The sequence below is a fragment of the Benincasa hispida genome, chromosome 7 (genome assembly GCF_009727055.1).
Source record: "Benincasa hispida cultivar B227 chromosome 7, ASM972705v1, whole genome shotgun sequence".
Taxonomy (NCBI): Eukaryota; Viridiplantae; Streptophyta; class Magnoliopsida; order Cucurbitales; family Cucurbitaceae; genus Benincasa; species Benincasa hispida.
The window spans coordinates 45,356,631-45,380,125 of NC_052355.1; the positions used below are offsets into that span (position 1 = coordinate 45,356,631).

At 31.6% G+C, this 23,495-nt stretch overlaps 1 protein-coding gene and 1 long non-coding RNA gene across 4 annotated transcripts; one reads left to right on the plus strand and one right to left on the minus strand.

Moving 5' to 3' along the window:
* The first annotated feature begins 16,802 nt into the window (after nucleotides 1–16,802).
* Nucleotides 16,803–22,831, plus strand: LOC120081842 (transcription factor MYB124). Of its 2 annotated transcripts, none has more exons than XM_039037017.1 (12): nucleotides 16,803–17,590; nucleotides 17,694–17,740; nucleotides 17,845–17,901; nucleotides 18,015–18,087; nucleotides 18,396–18,451; nucleotides 18,536–18,712; nucleotides 18,803–18,948; nucleotides 19,160–19,305; nucleotides 19,656–19,792; nucleotides 19,873–20,090; nucleotides 20,177–20,322; nucleotides 22,023–22,831. In XM_039037017.1, the coding sequence occupies exons 1-12, from the start codon at nucleotides 17,513–17,515 to the stop codon at nucleotides 22,131–22,133; spliced, it is 1,392 nt and encodes a 463-aa protein (XP_038892945.1). In that variant the 5' UTR covers nucleotides 16,803–17,512; the 3' UTR covers nucleotides 22,134–22,831. The 2 variants fall into 2 exon arrangements, with proteins under 2 accessions (XP_038892945.1, XP_038892946.1); XM_039037018.1 differs by having other exon boundaries at nucleotides 16,808–17,590; nucleotides 20,180–20,322.
* Nucleotides 18,955–23,226, minus strand: LOC120081843. Of its 2 annotated transcripts, none has more exons than XR_005482964.1 (5): nucleotides 23,078–23,226; nucleotides 22,768–22,868; nucleotides 20,110–20,314; nucleotides 19,836–19,970; nucleotides 18,955–19,213 (listed from the first exon to the last, which is right to left on the minus strand). It is a non-coding gene; the product is annotated as an uncharacterized LOC120081843 (long non-coding RNA). The 2 variants fall into 2 exon arrangements; XR_005482963.1 differs by having other exon boundaries at nucleotides 20,081–20,314.
* Between the last annotated feature and the right edge of the window lie 269 nt (nucleotides 23,227–23,495).

A 23,495-nucleotide genomic window follows, 5' to 3' on the forward strand; every position in this document is an offset into this window, starting at 1 on the left:
TAAAAAAAATTAAATCAAAATTTTAATTTAACCAAGTTGAAAGTTCCAAGCTTTTTAATGTTTAGAAATTGTTCTTTGAACCAACACCATTAAATTTATTTTACAAAATCCATATATATGTTTCAACTATGCATTTATCGTCGTAAAAGACAATATATAAATAATTTTTTTTCCCCATTGAACTGTATATGAATTTCTAAAATGGATCAATAAAGTTATTATAAAGAGTAGTTTTTGAAAGAACAAACAAAATTTAAAAAGCTTGTTAAAATTTTTCTAAAAGAAATTTAAAGCTAAAATTGAAAAGTCATTATATTTTAGAGCCACTGAAAACTATTATAATTTAAGGAAAGAAAATGGAAAATAAAAAGGAGAAAGAACAAAGGAAATGCAATCACTCATTTTAGGCGGGATATTTCGCTGTCAAAGAAGAGGGTTTTGTGTAAAGGATAGGGTTATGAGCATGAGGGGTCCACCAATTTGAAGATTTCAAGCTAAAATTACTTAAATATTATTCTTTTATTTCCACGTGGCAGTTTTCCATCTTGTCCACCTAGGATGATCAAGACAAAAGTCTATGGATATTTGGTGATCAACTCATATCACTTGTGAAAGTGGAAGTTATCTTATGAATATATTATGTTTTCATCATAATTGAAACACATCGCTATTAGGATTGAAAGTAACAGCACATTTTTTTTTGTTGGAACTTGGAAATAATAACTTTCATTCTAAGTTTATTACCAACAAATACAATAATACTTCCATCATTTTATTTTTTATTTTTAAGATTTGAATCTATGTATCGACCATTATGAGATTTATAATTTTTATAATTCTAATTTCAATTTTCAAATGAATTTTTCTTCAAAAGAAAATATGTGAATTCGTAATTCAATTAAACCTAAAATAGAGCTTGATAACACTATATTATAGAAAATTTCTTTTGTTCTGACTATTGTAATTTAAATAATAGAACTACTACTTTAAAAGTGGTTACTGACGCTTTTTTTTCTTTTTAATCATGGAATGAGGCTCAAATTAGCAAAATACATTTATTTTGTTTATAGTTTTGGATTTTTAATCTTATATTAAAAAAAAAAAAACACACAATATAGTACATGCTTATTGGAAATGTTTTTTTTTTCTTTTTCAAAAACATTCGGGTCATGTTTGGTAATTATTTGTTATTTTGTTTTTAAAAAATTAAGATTATAAACAATACATTCACTTTCTGGGTTTAACTATTTAGTTGTTCGTTTTTTAGAGTATTTGTAAAGCCAAAATTTAAAAACTAAAAAGTATAGTTGTTAAAAACTTATATTTGTTTTTGAAATTTGGGTGAATTCAAATGTTAGTGTATAGGAAAGATGAAATTAAAATCATTATTAAGAATTTGTGTGAAAATAAATAGAAATTTTCTTTTAAAAAAAAACAAAACTAAAAACTAAATGGTTATCAAACACAACCAAACACTTATTTTATATACTTAAAAAAGGTTGAAGAGATAAACTGATTTGTTAGAGAGAGACAATTATACAGAGGGATGAAAATGTAGTTTTTGAGACCTAGAGCTAAATTTATTAGGGAAAAAATATACATTAACAAGTGTAAATAGAGGAAAAGATTTTATTCACTCCATCTTATTAATGAAAGATTACATCCCATTTGTATAACGACCTCACTACTAACAAATTATTGTTGCATTCTAGAATAACAAAATATATAAATAACTTAATACTCCCCCTCAAGTTGGAGTGTGAATATCGAAAACTCCTAATTTGGATATAAAAGATATCAAAACAGAGGAAGATAAAGCCTTTGTAAACATGTCAGCAAGTTGGGAATGTGAGCAAATAGGCATAAAACAAAGACAACCATCATCAATCTTGTCATGAACGAAATGACAATCAATCTCAATGTGTTTGGTCCTCTTATGCAACGTTGAATTAGAAGCCATAGCAATTGCAACTTGATCATCACAATACACAAGAGCAGGCGAAGAGCAATCAATTCTCAAATCATGAAAAAGCTACCTAATCTAAATTAATTCACAAGTAACAGAGGCCAAAGCACGATATTCCGCTTCTGCAGACGAACGAGAGACAATAGTTTATTTCTTGGACTTCCAAGATATTAAAGAGTCACCAACGAAGACACAAAAACCAGTAATAGATTGTCTTATATTTGGACAAGCACCCTAATTAGCATCAACAAAGACTTTCAACTGAAAGAGAGTACAAGGTTTCAACAATATTCCTTGGCCAGGTGCCCGTTTCAGAGAGCTAAGCAAATGATAGACTACATTCAAATGTGAAGATGTCGGCTGCTACAAAAATTGGCTAAGGCGTTGGACCGAAAAAAAGATATTTGGCCTAGATATATGAAGATATAAAAGCTTACCAATTAATTTTCTATAGCAAGTAGCATCATTGGGCGACAAAGAGATTCAGGGCGCCGCCCTCCTTCTTAGAACCCATTGAGGGGGGCCTCGAGAAGTACCTTCAGTGATGAGATTCGAATCTTGAGCAAAAGCGTGTGAATGCCTTACATCCCACAAATCGATTTTTACATAAACAAAATCGATGTATTAAAATAGAATATGTGTAGAATAAACATGCGAAATAGCATGCTTTAGAGAAAGGAAATAACCATTCTCACCTTTGTAAATTCTCAAGCTCCTAAAACAATCCTTTCGATATTCTAATGAGAGGAAGGAAAGAACCATTCTCACCTTTGTAAATTCTCAAGCTCCTAAAACGATCCTCTCGATATTCCAACGAACGATTCCTTCAACGATCTTGAACACGAACATCTCCTTGAATAATCTTGAACACGACCATGAGAATAACCTTGTTATTCTCAAAGATTCCAATAGAAGGATAGGTGATATCCAACTATTAGAAGAGGGTAAGGAGGAAAAACTTTTGGGAGAGTAGAGAGAATTTCTTTTTGTGGCTTAGGAAAAAATTTTCACAATGAATGTTTGCCCTGAAAGGGCCATAAGGAAGACTTTAGATAGAGAAGGATCAACCCCCTTCTCCAAGTCTTTTCCCAATTTTTCCTTATGCACAAATAATAAAATAACACTTATTTAATTAATTAGCACATTAATTAAATAACTATTTATACATTAAATCCAATTTAACGTATATATATTTAATTATCATAAACATCGTATGTCTATGTGTAACACCTTTCTATTTATTAATTAACTTTTTGTGAATCTAATTCACTTGAATGAATTATTTGAATCTCGTTCAAATATTTCTTTCCAACTTAATTTGAATTATAGATCATATCCATAATCAATTACATATTAATATATAATTTCCTCAAGTTGATTTGAACAATTCAAAATTTTCCTCTTTAATATCCTTTAGTGAGCTAACAAGGGGACTGGTGGACTTGTAGATCAAAAGCTTCAACAATATGAGATTCATTGGCTAAACTCATTAACCGAGTTAATCAATAATTGTTAGTTGTGGATATCCTCCACTAAATACCTATAGTTGTACTCTTCTCACTATAGATATATTTCTGTGTCCATGGATATAGACCAATAACAGTAAGTTAGACCTTCGCGAGTGTTCGTAATTCCAACTTGGCCAAATATTGTTTTATCCTTGGGTTACCTCTGACTTCTTAAGTACTAGTGCTTCCCTAATGAACAACCTGTTTATGGTCCAATCAATAAATAGAAACCTCTCTCGGGCCAATGAGAGGGTAGGGCTTTTTGTTCAAGTTCCAGAGACACCACTTAAGGGAACACTCATCTACTTACCCTGAAAACGGGAAAGATTGAATTCCATCTCTCATTATTATGTTTCCATCTCCCCACTCGGTTTTGTCCCCAAAATTGCCGATGAACTGGTCACTCTCACCCATAAAAACAAAAGGACAATCCCTCGTGAACAGGAACTCATAATATACTCATGATTAAGACTAAGTTGCTTAGGTCATCCTAGTGAAATAGAAACCTAACTAGTTAACGGTGTTACATCTAGTGGTTACTATTTCGCGGTCCAGTCTTATGCAAATTCATTGCATAGGATACCTCCACTCGCATGTTACGTACACCAACACGTCAAATCATTGTGTTTGTATCAAATACAAAGTGGATTGTGTCCATAGTGTTACTAGGATAAGGTACTCAACCTTATCCCCATGCTATAGACCCTTTAGGTTGTATCTCGAACATAGATCCCTGTATGTCTTCACATATAGTTCAAGACTCATAAAGCAACCTTGAATGTTAATTTATTGGATTTATAGTTATTAAGACAAAATAAAAAACAACACAATAACATTTATTTGAAGGGATCGAATCCCAAGTGGAAGCGTGAGATCGCCTTTCAATTTTATTTTCGATTTTACATAAACAAAATATGGTATAAAAATAACAACATAAAGGATAAGCAATCAAGATTAGCATGCATTTAAAAGAATAAAAGAGGGAAAAGCTAAATTCTTCAAAATTTCCTTCACGTCTTCTCCGAAACGCCTCTTCAATGATTAAGGGACACCACCGTAAGTGAAACCTTGTTATTCTCTAAGATTCCAAGAATTGGATGTGTGGTCTCCAAGACTTGGAAGAGGAAGAAGACGTAATAGAGAAAAGAATAGAGATTTTGAGAGAAGTAATAGGAGATTAGGATTCAGAATTCCAATTTAATTCTGTCACAAACATGGGTCATAAAGACCTATTTATAGAGAGGAGAGGTGACCCCATTCTCCTAGTCTTTCCTATTCGTACTTTAGTTCTAATTTAATTTTATAACTTTTATTTAATTAACTAGTCCAATAATTAAATAACCATATATATTAAATCCAATTTAATATATATAATTAATTAATAAATAAATAAACATCTCTACTTCTAAAAAATTAATTAATTAATTAATTAACTATTAATTAATCAATTAAACGACTATATTAAATCATATTTAATATAGAATTAATCAACATATAGTTATCACATATTTATATGTATACATCTCTTTAATATTTGAACCTTATTCAAATATTTTTTTCTCTTAATTATAGATCACATCTATAATTAACCATATTATATTAATCTCATTAATATGCAATTGATTTGAACAATTCAAACCATTCCTCTTATATATCCTTTAGTGAACTAACAAGGGAACCTTATGAACCTACAGATTAAAAGCTCCAATGATGTAAGATTAATTAATTAAACTCTTTAATTAAATTAATCAATTTTCATTAACTACTAGTCCCTCCACTAAAGACCAATATCTGCACTATTCATATTGTAGATTTATTTATGTGTCCACGAATATAACCAATCAAAGTGAGTCGACCATTCACAAATTGTTCATAACGATAGCTGGGTCAAAATACCATTTTACCCTTGTAGTTATATCTAATTCCTTAAATAGCACTAATCCCTCTAATGAACAAACAATTTATAGTTCGACTATAAACTAACACCTCTCGGGCTAATGAGAGGTTAATGCCTCAATGTTCAAGACTCGGAATAAGCTATTAAGGGAGTAATTTATCTACTTTCACTAAAGTCGGGAAATGAGTGAATTCCATCTTGTGTAGTTGTGTTCCCAGCTCCCTACTCGGACAAGTCCCTAAAATGGTAGGCTTGTTAAGTCGGCTAACAAGGCCACTCTCATCCATACAAATCAAAGGATTGCCCTCATAGACAAGAATTCACAACTCACTCAGAATTAAAGTCAGTCAACTATGGGCATCCTAGTAAAATGTAAGTCTTTTCTAGCAATGATGTTATATAGAGAGACTATTCATCTCGCAGTTCGGTCTTATTCAAACTCTTTATATAGAATGCCTCTACTCGCATGTCTCCACATGAACGATCGGGATCATATCATTTATAGCACTTTACAACAATTGTAACATCTACAAAGTAGGTTGTATTCGTAGTGTCACCAGGATAAGGTATCCAACCTTATCCATCTACTACAGACTGTTTAAGTTATCACTTAAACATGATCCACCTGTATGTCTCCACATACATTTTTAAGTTTTATAAAATAACCTTGGATCTTAGTTTATTGAATTGATTTATTGCAGTCTAAACATTAATAAAATACCTCTTATTTTATTAGATATATAATTTGTCTTTACAAACTATAAGATACACTTAATTTAAGACATTAACTCCAACATTATTGAATTAACATCTATAACTTTTTATTGATGACGGTTAATTAATAACACCTATCTACGAATTTTAGGGCATCAAACCCAACATTCAGTTTTGGACAACTTTATATTAGGATCCATGGGAGAAATAGCTAGCTTCGAGTCAAGGAAATTAGTGCCTTCTAATATCTAGAGGCAATATTTCCTTTAAAACAAAAATAAACCTTACTGAGACCTTGATAATTCGAGGCCAAGGAAAAATTTAGCAGTTCCCAAGTCTTTCAATATGAAATGAGAATGCAACATGCACTTAATAGAATTCGTTTCATGTGTAGATGATCCAGTCAACAATACATTGTCAACATATACTAATAGTGCAATAAAAGAGTTTTCAGTACCTCGAGTAAACAAGAAGTAGCCTGATTTCGACTATATAAACCTATGTGACAGCAATGCACTTGAAAATTTAGTAAACCATTGACGTAAAGCCTATTTAAAACCACATATGGATTTATTCAGCTTACAAACCAATTTCTCCCATTTACCAACGACAACAAAAGTGTGATAACTCAATGGTAAAAATATATATACTTCTTCAAATAAGTCGACATTCAAGAATGCATTATTTATGCCCATCTGAGCTAATTGCCAATTAAAAAAAGTAGCAAGAGTCAAGAATACCTTCACAGTAACAATTTTGGCCACGGGAGAAAAGGTGTCAAAGAAGTTAACCTCTTTATGTTGGTTGTATTCTTTTGCCACAAGACGAACCTTATAGTGATCAATAGTTCCATTCAGTTTATATTTAATTCAATAAACTCACTTGGAACCAATAGCATGATATTTTTCAGGAAGCGATACAACCGTCCACGTCCTTGTACGTACCATAGCTGCAAGTTCCTCGACCATAGCATGATTCCAGTGATCAAATTTTACAGCTTGATGATAATATGAAGGTTCATAACTTGTAGACACATTAAGTATAAAATATTTGTGAGAGTCAGAATAATGATCATAGGAAATATATTTGCCAAAGAAAAAAGGAGCTGATAAAGATAGTGAAATGTTAGTAATCAAATTGTAGTGAAAATCCTTGAGATAAGAAGAGGATCGATGCTGCCTATTTGATTTTCTGGGAACAACAACTGTAAAGGTATTATCATGAACCAAGCAATTAGAAACTTGATCTGTGGGTTGAACATCAACTAGATGCTCAGGATTATCCAAAAAAAAAAAAACATTATGATCCAAAACAATAGGTAAAAAAATAGCGGATGGATGGTTATATTCTGATCGGCAGAGAAAGACACATCGTTTTGTGAATTATCTTGCATAGAGAAGTCTTCTAAAATAGGACAAGGAAGAACAAACTGATTTAAAAAATCAAGAGAAAAGGACAATATATCCTGCTGTGAAGAATGAAATGGGAATAGATCTTATAAAAAATGGACATCACGTGATATAATGAACTGTTATAGTTTTACCAGTTGGATATCCCATAAAAACCCACGGACTAGCATGAGGATCAAACTTTGTACGATGTATAGACAATGTAGAAGCATATGCAAGGCACCCAAAAGTAGGTAAAACTGAGTAATCAACTTCCTTATCAAATAAAGCATTGTAAGGACACTTATATGATAATAATGATATAGGAGTTCTGTTGATCAGGTAAATTGCAGTAAGAAACATTCACCCCAAAAAATAACAGGAACACGAGACTGAAACATAAGTGTACAAGCCACATTTAGGAGGTGTTGATGTTTACGTTCGACAACTGAATTATGTTGTGGAGTAGCTACACAAGAAAACTAGTGAATAGTTCTAGTAGAAGCAAACAAATCTTTAAATTGTAATTTAGGAGCATTGTGAGAAGGAAACACTTTGATGACATTTGGAAAATTATGTCTCAACCATCTTTAAAAATTGAGGAATAACATGCATGACATCGCCTTTATGCTTTAACAAATATACCTATGTAAATCTTGAACAATCATCACAATAGTCAATAAGTATGAAAAACCAACATGAGTCATAGTATTGAAAAATGGCCCCCAAATGTCACAATATATCAAGTCAAACACATTGTCAGAAACATGGTTATGTAAAGACAAACTTCGTTATTTTACTAGAGGACAAATACAACATTTATTTAAAAATGAATCATTTAAATTCAAGACCAAGTTCAACATATGTAGCCAAACAGAAGAATGATGTCCTAAATGTTGATGCCAAACAATAGAGGAAGTTGAACAAGCAAACACATAGTGTTGATTTCTTTCAGATGATAAACCAGCAGGTACAGAGAACAAAATAAAGTCCATCCAAACATTCAACCTTGTCAATCATTCTCGCTTATAACTTGTCCTAAATAAAACAAGTATTTTGAAAAAAAAATAGAATATCAAGAATATTTAAGCAAATCACTGATCGATAATAGATTGAATGAGAATTGAGGAATAAAGAGCACGTCTCTCAATATCACATCAATATATAACTTGATATCCTCAACATATTCAACATAAAATTGAGTCTGATTTGGCAAGACAACAAAAATACTACCAATAGGCCTTAAATTGATAAAACAAAACTGATCATGGTAAATATGACTAGAAACACCTGAGTCTATGATCCATGACTTAAGTGATGAACTGTTAGCATTAAATTTAGATGAACAAATACCTGTCATATGGTTTATAGAAGTAGAAACAATCCCTTCAGGTGTAGCATGGTTCAAATAATTCTGAAGCATACTTATATATGCAGTGTTTTGATCAGTATTAAGACTAGCACAGAAATCTGATTGATTTGTGATGGCAGAATTTACTTTGGCATGTTTTTCTTGATCAATGAATTAATAGGAGTAGAAGTCCGACCTTTCGAAGGGGCATTGTTTAATGAAGATGAAAAATTACCAGTGTGATATCCATGGAGATATCCATGTAATTTGTAGCAACGATCAATGACATGGCCACGAATGCCGCAATTACTACAAGTTGGACGTGCATCTTTCTTCTTTGATCAATCGTGATTACCTTTTCGAGTATCAGTAGGTGCTAAGAGAGCAATTGTTTCAGTTGAAAGAACTTGACTTGCTAAGCGTTGACGTTCTTCTTGAATAATAAGAGAGAAAACTTTGCCGATTGATGGAATAGGATCTATAAGGAGAATATGAGCGCGAATGGCAACACACGACTCATTAAGGCCCATTAAAAAAATCATCACGAATTCATTAGTGAGATAATCAATCAAAGTCTTTGATCCTCTACATTTACAATCATCAAGAGGACGATATTCAACGAGATCCTGCCAAAAAACTGTGAGTTTTACATAATAAGACTCAATAGAGAGAGTTCCTTGGAGTTCCTTTCGCAAGTGATATATATATGAGGACTTGACTGAGTAATAACGAACCTTAAGTTCATCCCAAATATCCTTTGCACATCTAGTATGAACTGAACTTGCAACAATCTCTTTTGAAATAGAGTTGATAATCAATGAAGTGATGATATCATTGTTGCATTGCCAAGCAGAAGAAAGATGACTTTCCGGTGGTTTAGAGATTGAGCCATTGATGAAACCAACCTTATTTTTCCCTAACAAAGTAAGAAGCATGACTTTACTCCATGAAATGTAATTGTTGGCGCCAATGAGTGGTTGATTTACAAGAGCAATAGTTGGTGTAATTGAGTGATGAAGAACATATGGATTCAATTGAACACCAAAATCAATTTGTTCTAGGGCACATGTAGTTGACGATATTGTAGCATGAGTGGTTGAAGAAACTGGAGCAGAAATCGTCAAAGAACCATCAGCCATGCTGAATCAAAGAAAAAAAAAGTGATTTAAGAAGAAAAAAACAAAAGAATCGACTAGAAGGAAGTCGAGAAAAACTGAAGGAAGTTGGAAGAAAAATTGCAGAAGAGTGAGAAAAAAAGTCTCTCTGATACCATAACAAGTGTAAATAGAGGAAAAGATTTTATTCACTCATCTTATTAATGAAAGATTACATTCCCTATATATAATGGACTCAAGCTTTTGAGTCAATTGATGATTTAAGACAAATAGTCAATTTAGAGATATAAAAAAATTGTTTAGAGAGAGGATATTAAAAGTGGAATAAAAGTTAATTCGAAAAAAATAAATATTATAGGTATAAAAAAAATGTTAGGGAAGGAAAGAGAAATTTTAAGAGGAGTAAAGTTAAGCCACAAAGATATGTTTAGAGGAAGAAAGAAAGAAAAAAAGTTGATATGAAAGAAAAATTAAGGGGAAAAATAAGACAAAGAAAAGTTAAAGAAATAATGGAAAAGAGAAGGGAGAAATTTTAGAGATAGAATCAAATACTAAATTTTTAGAGAGAAAAAAAGTTTGAAAAAGAACTAATATCTTTAGAGATAGAAAAGTGGGAAATATATTAGAGGAGGTGGAAAAATGATTGTTACGATGACCTAAAATTTTAGAGTTGGAAAAAGAAAGAAAAGTTATATAAATATATATATATTTTTTAAATAGAGAGACACATATTTAGAAAGAGAAAGAAAATTGAAGATTAGAAAAAGAAGGGTAAAAATAATTTTATCCTAAATTTGGATGCCCTATTGTATCAATTTTAATTTTAAACTTTTAATTTCTTCATTTTAAACCTTAAATTTGGTAGATTTTATCAAATTTAACCATTATAGAACTTAGATTGATTCAATTATTCCAAGTTGAGTTTAAATTGTTAAACTTTCAATTGATATTATATATCAAATTTGAGATTTAAATTACTGAAATTATAAATTTAAAGTCAAAATTGATAGAACATATCAAGTTTAAGTAAAATATAATTTTTAATTGGCAAACCTATCAAGTTTAAGGTAAAATTGGATACTTTTTCAATATAAACAAGAAGACTTTTTGGACAATGTTGAGGATAAATGGCCTATTCATTGTACCTCGTGGAATTAAATTTTTAGCTTTTGAAATTTGCTCATAAGTTTATAGATGTTTTGGAATGGTAGAATACTAAAAAAAAAAAAAAAAAAATTGTTGCGTTGGATAACCATTTTTAAGATTTTGATTTTCTATTTTATATTTTTGAAATAAAAATCATATAATATATATTTTGGTTATTTTGATGGAAAATTACTGCACGCCTAGCATATAATTGAGACAATAACATATGGGCATTTGGGGTAAATAGTTAGTTATTATAGTCTTAAATTATTATAATTGGGTTATAATAGTTTGTATTTAGAGTGTAGATTATTTTAGTTTGGGTTATAATAATATGTGTTTGAAGTGTAAATTATTTTAGTTTGAGAAGAAAATAGTAAACATTATAACAACGAATAAAAAATTTGATGAACATAAAATAGTAAAAACTATGACAAATAGTAAATACAGTAGCAAATTGAGGTTTTGAAATAGTGAGAAGTACAAAATCGTTACCTCAAACACACTCTTTAGGGGCACCAAATATGATAGTGGTATGTACAACTATTTATAACTTACAATTAAATATAGTAAATACTATTTCTGCTACAATATTTACTATCTACCACTCCTCCTTTATTTTCTTCTTTGCCTACCCAAATAAAAATAGTTTATACTTCAAATATAAACTATTATAACTCAAATTAAAATAATTTGTGACTAAAATATTAACTATTATCACTCCATCACTATTATAACCTGCCAACTATAATAACCAATTAATGTCTCAAATGCCTCCTTAGTTTTAAGTAGACCATTTTTTACTAATATTTTTTTTTTTTACCCAATATTCATCTAATTCACCCATATACATGTAAACCCGTCCTTATACGGTGTAGTCCAAGTCATTGCCTTCTTACTTTTGACCCTTTACTTGTAATCAGTAATCACATTATGTCTAAATCTCTTTTTATGATGCATATCTTTATCATCTAATAATAAGTTGACATACCAAATTATTAGACCTCTTTTTCTCTTTTAACCAAGATTAAAGTAAGAAATGATTTTACTAACAAAACCAAATTTGTTTTGAGATTTTTATGGTAGATTCAACTTGACTGGATCTCATAATTGGAATTACATTTTAGTCATATATTTGGCCACATATCTATTAATGTCACACCTACCAAATTACCTCCAAGCATTCTGTGTTCAAATTTTCAAAAATTCAAATTTAGAAATATGGATTCACATTTTTCATTAATTGTTAACACACAATAAATGTACAGTGAATGTACTCAAAATAAATAAATAAATGTACAGTGAATTAAAAAAAAAAAGACTTTTTATTTTATTTTATTTAGAGAAGATAAAGAAAGAGTTGTTAAATGAGCACTCTCACTCTCACAAAAATCATGTGTCAACTACTTTATTGATTATTTGAAATATTTACTTTTATCACACCTCATATTATATTTCCTAGTTTGTAAAATATTAAATTTTGACAGCACATATTTCTCCAATGAGAAAGAGAGATTAAAAAAAGGGAGAGAGAGAGGAAAACTGTCTTTTTTTTTCTTTACTTTTTCTTTTTAAATTTTATTTTTTAATAATCATTTTAAGATCTAATTCTTAAATGGCTACTAAACATCAAAGTGAAGTTTTAGGATTTCATGAGATATATAATTCAATTTGTATTTAATAAGTCAATTATCAACTTTTTTTTTTTTTCAAAAAAAAATATATCAAATATCTATTAGATACATTTATTTTTTTTTAAAAAAAAAAGAGATACAAAATTGAAAGTCAAGAACTATTACATACAAAATTGAAAATTAAAAAAAAAATCTAATAAAAACAAAGTTGAAAATTCAATGAGATATTACATAGTTTTGAAAGTTTAGGGACCAAATATACACAAACTTGAAAGTCCCTAGTGATGAAACTTGTAATTGATTTTTTTTCTTTTTATTTAAGTTGGTACCGGAAGCTTTTGCCATTTATTTGTAATGAGTAATTTGTTAAAGTAGTCGGCGATAAGCGGATAATTGATATTTACTGTATTTCTCTTGAGATTGAAGGTTCAAATCTCCATATCCAACTTTATTGTATTAAAAAAAAAGGAGAGCATTATCTGTATAATTAATCCAAAATATTAGATCAAAAATGAGATTTGACATACTTTTTGAAACTAAGGTATATGACATTTTGTTTGCATCGGCAAATATTCTATTATTATTACTTTTTCCTTCTCCATTCGCCCGTGTTCTCTCTCTTCCCTCTAAAAGAAGAATAAAAAAAATCTTTTTTATTCTTTGAGTTTTGAATTTAATTTCAATCTGGTTTCTAATTTTCAAAATATTACATCTTTAATCCTTAAATTTTGAGTTTATTCCAATTTAGTTTATGAGTTTTAAAATATTATAATTTTACCATTGAAATTTGAGTTTTATTTTTATTTGATCACTTGGTTTCAATATTGGAAAAATTGTATAGATGACCAAAAAATTGGGCAAACAATGTCAAATAATCCAATTTTTGTAAAAATGTCGAATGACCCTTTGCTGATGTCAAATTTGGGTAAAATTACCAAAATATACTTGCACGCATGCAGAAAAGCATTCGCTTTCGCTGATGATTCATTTGCGAACATCCATGGAATAATGAGTCGTCTTCTTCTCCCTCTCGCCCGTCTCACTCTCTCCGGTCCCAGTCTCGCCGGTTTCGCTCTTGCCCATCTCTCTCTCGTCAGTCTCACTCCTGTTGGTCTCGTTGATGATCCATTTGCGAACATCCATGGAACAATAAGTCGTCTTCTTCCCCCTCTTGCATGTCTCACTCTCGTCGGTTTCGCTCTCGCTTGTCTCGCTTTTGTTGATCTCCCTCTCACTGGTATCGCTCCTCCTTTTCTCACACAAAATCACTATGCTCTCTCGCTCTTGTTGTTGTTCACCTCAGTTGGTCATGTTGGAGCTGCCCGTGTGAACTCGTCATGCCAGAGAAGAAGAAGAAAATGCGTAGAGGAAAGAGATCAGAGAAGAAGAGACGACGTCTAGAGAGGGAGAAAGGAAGCGGAGAAATAAAAAAGAAAAAAAAGAAATGAGCCAGAGTAAAAAGAAGAAAATGCGCAGAGGAAAGAGATTGGAGAAGAAGAGACGACGTCTAGAGAGGGAGAAAAGAAGAGGAAAAGGAAAAAAAAAAAGAAAAAAGAAATGAGCCAGAGAAGAAAGAAGAAAAAAATCAATAAAAGAAGGACAATATTGTAAATTCACAAGATCATGACATCAGTAAAGTGACATTTGATATCTTTTTCAAAATTTGGATCATTTGCCATTTTGGGCCTTTAAAATGGATTTTTTTATGTAAATTTTTCTTCAATATCTACACTTGACCCAAATTTTCATTAGATACTCACTTTCAGACTCTAATGTTAATATTTATTAATTAATTTAAAAAAAATTTAAAAATTATAATTAATTATGTTTCACTTCTTTTTCATCACTATCAAAATTAATTTTATATTTTCACTTCATAATTATTTAAAATTAATCAATAGACATCAAAGCAAAACACCAAAGCGAGTATTTAGTTAAAAGTTAAAAATGTAAATCTTAAAATCTAGGGATCAATTTTTTTTTTAAAAAAAACTCAGATATTAAAATAGTAATATTTTGAATCTTAAGGATTAAATTGGAACCAAACTCAAAGCTTAAAGACTAAAAAGCATTTTAAAACTTAGGAACCAAATGAAACTAAAATCAATACTCGGGAATCAAAAATGTATTTTTATCATACCAATGCTTCTCTTCTTCCTTTCTGCCTGTTCTCCCTTTAATTTAAATCTTTAAAAATGAGTCAGAGTAGTAAGGAGCGAGAGCGAGAAAAAAGAACGAAAAATTAGAGGGAGAGTATAGAGTGAGCGTGAGAAAAATGAGAGAGAGCAAGGAGTTTGGATAAAATATATATATTTATGGAAGGTTAGAAAACTTATTTTGATAAATATGTTAGGCTAAATTATAAAAAGTATCATGAACTTTGTACTCTATGTCAAAAATAACTTTGAACTCTAAAAAATTTAAAAAATACTCTTAATCTTTCAAATAGTTAAAAAATATCCCTACCGTTAGTTTTGGATGAAAATCGTTAAATTTCATTTAAAAAATATATTTGAATTTTCTCATTTAGAAGTTTAAAGGTATTTTTGGAACTTTTAAAAGTTAGATGATATTTTTGACATGAAATACAAAATTGAGTGATGTTTGATATAATTTAGCCGATATATTATATATCCACACTCTTCTTATTTTTAACGGACTCGATCCAATGGTAATAATTTTGTATGGAGGAAAAAAATGCAAAGTAAATCCAATTTCCATTTAGATTCTCCCAACAAATCTAAAAAGTGTCAGGGGATCGAATTATATATTTTTAAAAATGAAATATAATTTCTTAATTCTTTTATATCAAAGGCATTTTTATATTTAATTTTTTTAAAAAAATAATAAAGACAATTGTTTTTTAACCATTACAAGGTAGACAACTGCCAAACTGGATAGAGAAAAAAATTCTTAAATTTCAAATTTTATCTAATCAACTTAAACAACTAAATTAAAGAAGAATAAAATATTAAAAAGTAAAATCCGAAAAAGAGAAGAAAAGAAAAATGAAAAAAGAGCCTTTGAAGGAAGGTGAATCATGCTACTTCCAAAATTATCAACTTTTTTTTTTTTTTTAATTATTAATAATGTAAAGAAACATTATTCAGATTTTAATTGAAAAGGAAAGAAACTGACCAATAAGCATGAAGATATTCAGTCTTGAAACACATGTGTCATCCATGCATGCATGTGTATATATACATACATACATGATACATACATACATACATACATATATATATAAAATATAAATTAAAATATCATTTCGATTCACATACTTTGAAGTTCATTCAATTTTAGTTTATATATTTTAAACGTGTAATTTTAATTCTTATATTTTTAATAAATCTTAAATTCAATCCATACTGCTAGTTTAATGTGGATTTTTTAAATTATTATCTTTAAAACTTTAGTCCTTATATTTTTACCATAAATTTTGAAAACATATTCACATGTTATATTTCTTTTTATGAAAATTATTATTATTATTTAATCACTTTCGATAAAAATTAATATTTACTTAAATTACATAGATTAAATTTGGACATTTAAAAATGTATGAACTAAAATTGAATAAATCTCAAAGTACAGAGACTAAAATGATATTTTAATCTAAAATATATGTTATATCATCTTGGTTTCTATATTTTGAAGTTTGTTTGTTTTATTTTTTTTTAAAGGTTGATCAATTTTAATAAGTGTACTTTCAATAAAATTTAAATCGAGTTCTTCAAAGTTAATTTTTATCAAAATTGGTCAAATAATAATAATAGTTTTTATGTAAGCAAATGTGAAAAATGTATTTACATTTTAAAAAGTAAAAAAGGACCTTTTTAAATATAAAAAATGTTAATACATAACCATTTTTTAATTAAAAATACATAAATTAATATATAGAGATTAAAATGGTATATTTCAATATAAAAATTTAAAAAGAAATTGGAAAAAAAAGGGGTTTGTCAGTGAAATGTGGGTATAGTCGACTCCACCATCCTATCCCCCACATGGAATTCAGCGTTCTTTTTCAAACTTCCCTTCATACCCGCGCACTCATCCATGAGTCCGTTGTTTCAATTTCAATTTTTTTTTTATTATTTTTTTTCTTTTTTCCCCCTTATCTCTATTTTCTTCAATTTTAAATCCCAAGTTCCTTGTTCCTTCCAGAGAGAGATTCAAACAGAGACATTTCTTTGTCTCGTCTCATATCCTTCATCTTTTAAATCTCTCTCACCCTCCTCACTCCACCCTTCCATTTCTCTTCCATTACTAGATCTACCTATTTCACCAACAAGATTACTACTAATCACACTGATTCTTTTGTTTCAGACTCCTCAATCTCTGGTTGTTATTCGAATTGGATTGGATTCATGAATGATTCTTTGTTCTCTCTGTTCCTTTGCCCTCGGAATCCATGGAGGCTCTGTTTGTTTAAACGCAGATACTAGCTATATTGTGAAGAAATTGAAGTGGTAAGAGAGAGAAAGGGGAAAAAAAAGGTTAGAATCCGAGGCGATTTCGATATTGCATAGGGTTTATTTGATAGAGAGCTTTCAGGTTCAGCATCGCTTTCGACTTGAAATTGCTGTTCCGTTTTGAACCCAACAGTGTCCTCTATCCGTAAGGATTAAAGAAAAGGGAAGAGGGAAGTGTTCCTTTTTTGGGGACTTTGCAGTTTCCTATCCCCCTTTTTTAATATGCTATAGAAAGGCTTGCCTTTAGCATGCAAGTGGGTTTCAATAAAAGGGGAGGAGCGCCTAAGAGATACAGTTTATTGTAATTAATAAAAGCAAATGCAGGACACCAAGAAGAAGCTCGCTACTGAAGATTCCAAGAAGAAGGAAAGACACATCGTTTCGTGGACTCAACAGGTTTTCCTCTCTGTTTCTCTTTTTCTTCATAGTTTCGTAGATTGGTCTCCTTGTTTATAGATCCTTCTGGTGTGATTTCTGATGTGGGTTATTGGAGTTTCAGGAGGATGATATTCTTAGAGAGCAGATTAACCAACATGGAACAGAAAAGTATGAACCTCGCAGTCGTTGACTCTGTTGTTTATCTTCTTTTTTGTTAATCTAATTTAGTTTACTGAAACTTTGATTGATTGTTGATGGAATCAATTGCGCAGTTGGGCAATCATTGCATCCAAATTCAAGGATAAGACAACAAGACAGTGCAGAAGAAGGTAATTGAAAATGATGAGAAACATGGTAACAAAACTGATTCAAACAGTTCTTGTTTTCTTCTGGGTTGATCGAGTTTCACTCATGTGAATGGCCTATGGGAATTACATTTCAGATGGTACACGTACTTGAATTCTGATTTTAAGAAAGGGGGATGGTCTCCAGAAGAGGATTTGCTTCTATGCGAGGTGATTATTCCCCCCACTTGCAAACTTGCAATAGTGGAGAATCCAGAATAGAGATTTAAATATTGTTTGTAATCACTTTCTTATAAGCTTCAACTCTACTGTAAATGTCATTTTATTACTCTCTTAGTTATACGAGTGAATTTGAATGTTTGATCGATAATGTTAAAATGCCTCGGATTAGCAAATATTAGCACATGCTGTGGTCTCTTAAAAGTTAAAGTAGCCAAACGGTCAATATGTGTTCAAACTTTTGAGCATTCCCACGTCATTGGATGCCCCTATATCTAATAAATTAGCCTGGTCTACAGGCACAGAAAATATTTGGAAATAGATGGACAGAAATAGCAAAGGTGGTGTCAGGCAGGTATAGAACTTTCGAGTTCACTTATTGCAGTTCAATTTTGCTGCAAATTTTACTAAACATTTATATGTGATTTGGCTTATGTAGGACGGACAATGCGGTGAAAAACCGGTTTACCACCCTGTGTAAAAAGAGAGCGAAATATGAAGCATTATCAAAAGAGAACTCAAGTTCATTCATCAATCACAACAATAAAAGGGTTCTATTTCATAAGGGGAGTAATGATGTTTCTTCCGAAACTTCTCAGCCAGTAAAGAGGATAAGGTAAAGTTCGTATACAATATGTCTAAATAGAAATGTGAAGGAGAAAGTGCACACAGAAAATAATTGATTATCCTGAAAATAACCATATAGGAGAGCACACATATCTCATCCAACGGAAGGTTGCTTGCTTGAGGATGGATCAAAAAGGCCATGCTTCGCAATGGATCAGCAGCTGAGAGCTCCATTTACAGTACTGATTGAGAATAATGTTGACAATGCCGAGGGTCTAAATACTAGTAAGTCACTTAAAAGCAGCAACTTCCTAATCATTTTGTTAAAACCGGAGACACATCACAGAGACAAGGAATATAACTTCCTTAAAATTTAGCCAATGGAAACAAGTCTACTAGTTACTCCTTTGTAGGTTCTGTTTGTTGTGGCTTCATTTGGTTTTACTTTTGGGCTCATGATAATGGATTAACCTCTTCATTTCTCCACCACAAGCAGCTCAAGGTAACAAGAGTCAAGGAACCTTTATCAAGAAGGATGATCCGAAGGTAACTGCTTTAACACAACAAGCAGAATTACTCAGTTCACTCGCATTGAAGGTTAACTCAGAGAATACAGATCAAAGTCTAGAAAATGCTTGGAAGGTACTTTGTCTATCAACAATGCTGTTATACGTGCTTTGTAATAGTTAGCTGCCATGTTCATAATGGCAGATAGCCAAGTAAGAGTACAGTGGGACACATTTTTATTCCGTGTCTCCCTCAACTCAACTAAACAAATAAATTCTATTTTTTTATTAGACATGGCAAGTAGATCATCATAAAAAAATGGATATCCTGAATTATGTATTGCTGGTAACTCCATGCTCCAAAATTGGAAACTTCACATCCTATTAATTCTTGACTATTCTGCATATTATTTTCGTATATGATGTTTGATAGATTCATTTATTTAGTAGTTTCTTGTTCTGTGATGTCCATTAAATATGAATCAGATTCTCCAAGATTTCCTCAGTCGAAGCAAAGAAAATGACATGCCCAAAAATGTAACTCCGGATATGGACCTTCAAATGGAAGACACTAAGGGTTCAGTGGAGGATTTAAGGAGTAGCAATGATGGTAGCCAATGGAGGTAACAAAATTATGCTTGCTATAATTTCTCAAATTTAAATTACTTATTATTTGTGGCCTGATCAACGAAACGTCCTGCAGAGAACCCAATCTCCACGAATCTCCTGGCAGTTCAGAATACAGTACTGGATCAACACTAGTATCCCAAACAGTGGAGGAAAAACTAGATCAAAGCCAACCTGAGATAGGGACTCGTCATCAGGAACCTAAATTTGAATCCGGATCAACTTGCACCGGAGAGCAAAATAACATCGGTGAATCTGCGAAAGAAATACTTTCAAAGACAAACCTGGAGCGAGGTAATGAATAAGTTCTCACATTGGTTATAGAGGCCATTGATCTTTCTCATGATGATATGCTGCTAAGATGCAATGTTTTACTACAGCAGAGGCTTTCAAGTGTTGCAATGAGCGAAAAATTGAATCCATTGGCTCTTCCTTTTCAAGCTCGGAATTCAGCTCCCCCATGCATGTAATTCCACTTTTTAGATCCTTGGCAGCAGGAATTCCCAGCCCACAATTCTCTGAAAGTGTAAGTGACCTTTACATTTTGTTTTACCGCACTTGTAGAATAAAATCAGTCAAGTGATTGTTTCCATATTGAAAAAAAAGCAGCTTCAGTAATAAACAATGTTTGTATAACTTCAGAAAAAACTTGAGATCTTATTGAGGGCTTAAGAAATCTGCTAGTTAGAAATTGCAGTGTCTTAGGCCTAAACCTTCCTCTATGAGATGTGGATTTCGATTAAAATTTAAAACCTTAATATTATTTGCAATCGTAGAAGCATACCACAGTTCTTTACAAGTCAAATTCATAAATAGTCAGGTTGTGATTAGTATTTAGCAATTAGCATTCAAGTGAAGTCTATCTCTATGTATATATTATGGAACTTGGTTGTTAATCTTCGTGCTCACAATTGATAAACTGTCAGAAGGGATCTGAATTTTATGGATTATAAAATCCATGAGTAGGGGAAACAATGTGCAAGGTAGGGACTTTTAGTGGTAGAAATTAAACCCTCAACTTCTCATAAGTGAGAAAATTGAACTGATGAACTATATCTTTAAATTTAAACCCTCAACTTTTCATAAATGAAATAATTGGATCCTTTTACCTTCTTTGATTCTCATCTTTCCTCACTTTCTCCATTCTCCATCTCGCTACTTTTTCTCTCTCCCTTCCCTTCATTGTTCCATTTCTTCCCATCCAATAAATCGATTGGTTTTCTGCTGGTACGTAGTATCCAATTCGTGGAGAGAAAGTATTACATGCGAGAAACTTTGATAGTGGACAACGTCGAGACGTTTTGCAGTTTACAGTTTACTGCAGCATCCTAGTCTTAGAAAGGCTTCAGAAGGAAGGGAGAGAGAGAGAGGTAGGAATTGGGATAGAAAGTGAGCATAAGGGACAAAATTTCAAAATTTGAAAGTTTGAGGATTCATTTACACTCATGATAGTTCGTGATAATTTGCTGTAGTTCAAAAATTTTCTGCCAAAACTTTAGTTTTTACCTAAAAGAAATGTAGTTCTTTTCTTGAAGTGGTTCAGATTGATAACGGTTGCAAACTAGGAAAAAGTAGCAAATGAAGATAGTCTAGGTTACATGGATTACATGGATCAAATCAAACTATAATGTAGACATGTAGGACTAAGCTAGATAAATCTCGGGCTTTCTCTTTTCATCTGGAATTAAAAGTACTAAGACTTCTTCAGGTATAGTGATGAGGAAGTTAAACTGAGTTTTATGGAGAACAAACACTGAATATCAGAGTATGGTCTCTTGGATAAAAAGAATATCATGTTAGCAGCAAATAAATTTTGATAGCCAAACTACTATCAAACTAGGGACATGCCTTGATAAAGGGTTAAAAGGTTATGGATTCAATCTATGGTGGCTACCTACCTAAGATTTTATCCTACAGGTTTCCTTGACACGTAAATGTTGTAGGGCTAGGTAGGTTGTCCTATAAGTCGTCGTGCATAGAAGCTAGTCTAGAAACTCGCGGAAAATTATTTAAAAAAGAAATAGCCAAACTTCTTTCCCCATTTCATTAAAAACGCTTTGTTATCCAAGCTGGGCTTTCTTTGCTAGATTTTTTCTTCTTGAACAAATATAAAATGGAATTGTAACTAATAAAAATGATTTTATTTTGGGAATTAGTATTTGTAATGTGTGTGCCGCTCGGCGTTTTATGTACCTCTAATTTGGTTTGTTTTGTTTTCTTTTTCAGGAAAGGAGTTTTCTTCTTAAAACACTGGGAGTGGAGTCACCTTCCCTTAACCCTAGTGTTAATCCTTCACAACCACCACCCTGCAAAAGAGCCCTTCTCCAAAGTCTATAAAACCTCTCTAATCATCCCACATACAGAGTCTGTATTGTCTAGGTTCAAAATTCAGTCTCTCTCTCTCTTTTTCTTCTTTCTTTATATTATATTCCATTGGTTTGCAGCCATTCCGGCCTAAATTTTTCATAGTGGCATGTTGATATCTGCATTCCATGACTAGTGTCTAGAATGTTATGGAGCATTCGGACACATCGGGACACATATAACCGCGTGTTCCACATTCTTTTTTTCTTTTGTTTCCCTAGGTGGGGTTTTCTCTAGTAACATCCGAACCAGTGTGCTTGGTGTGTCATTTTTTTCTTTTCACCTTTCCAGTTTCTTGCAATATGTGATTTTTTGGTGTCCCAGTTTTTGTAGCTTGATTTCCCACATGTATATAACTTCTAGATACATTTGTAGACATTCTATTCAGAAAGTAAGCATTGCTTTGGCCGCATTGCTTATTGCCCTCCAACAAAAAGTGCGATCGAGGGAAGCAGAAAACAAAAAAGAGATTTAAAAAAAAAAAAAAACTGATGAAAACAGGTAGAGGATAACCAGTTGGGATGGTTTCCTATATACTTTTTTTTTTTTTTTTTTACTTTCGGTGTGCAGAGGTATAGAATCAGCATTTTTTATTTCTGTTCCTTACCTGATTTTTGATGTAACAAACATAAATATGATTTGAATGGAATGTGTTTTGTTGTTGGTGTGCATTCATCCCTCTACCTTGGCTTCTCTTCTCTAATGCCCCTGGATTTTGAACAGAACAGCAACCAGTTAAGTAAAAGAACATAGAAAATCTGACTCTCTGATTATCCTTCTCAGTTAAACAGAAGAAAGTGCTGAAAAACCCTGTGAAATTGTAACAGCTTCAACTTGAAAAACTTTGATTTGGGGGGGGTGGTGGTGTGGTTGGGATAAGACAAAGAGAAGATATGGAGAGAATTTTGTAAGCTTACCTCATGTATCGGGCCCTGGCATGATACTGCAAAATTGAAGAGAAGTTGGGAAGGCAGGGAAGAAGGATGTGTGTTAAATTAAGTCAGTGGTGGACAAAGTATAAATATAATTATGACAAAAGTCAAAAAGTGGAAGGCTAGAGGAGGGAACTCACTACAAAATAAAGGGCCACTTATTGCTATCAACTTTCTCGAGGAACAAGGCTAATTTTGAATTATGTTTCCAGCAAAGTGGAAAGATCATCAACCTTCCAATTTAACACCGCCATTAATTTATGAGTTTTTCCCCCCCTCCTCCTCCTTCTTCTTCCTTCTCTCTCTCTCTCTCTTTCTTTTCCGGATGCCCTTATCTTTTCTTTTTGACTCGCCCCTATAAACATATGAAATTAACCGTATCCTTATATTAGAGTACACTATC

What these genes read in the sequence shown, in the direction of transcription:
- LOC120081842 (XM_039037017.1), top strand. Translation starts at nt 17,513, where the DNA reads ATGCAGGACACCAAGAAGAAGCTCGCTACTGAAGATTCCAAGAAGAAG. An exon ending in AAAGACAAACCTGGAGCGAG is followed by an intron (nt 20,091 to 20,176) that starts GTAATGAATAAG and finishes GTTTTACTACAG; the next exon opens with CAGAGGCTTTCAAGTGTTGC. An exon ending in GCCCACAATTCTCTGAAAGT is followed by an intron (nt 20,323 to 22,022) that starts GTAAGTGACCTT and finishes TTTCTTTTTCAG; the next exon opens with GAAAGGAGTTTTCTTCTTAA.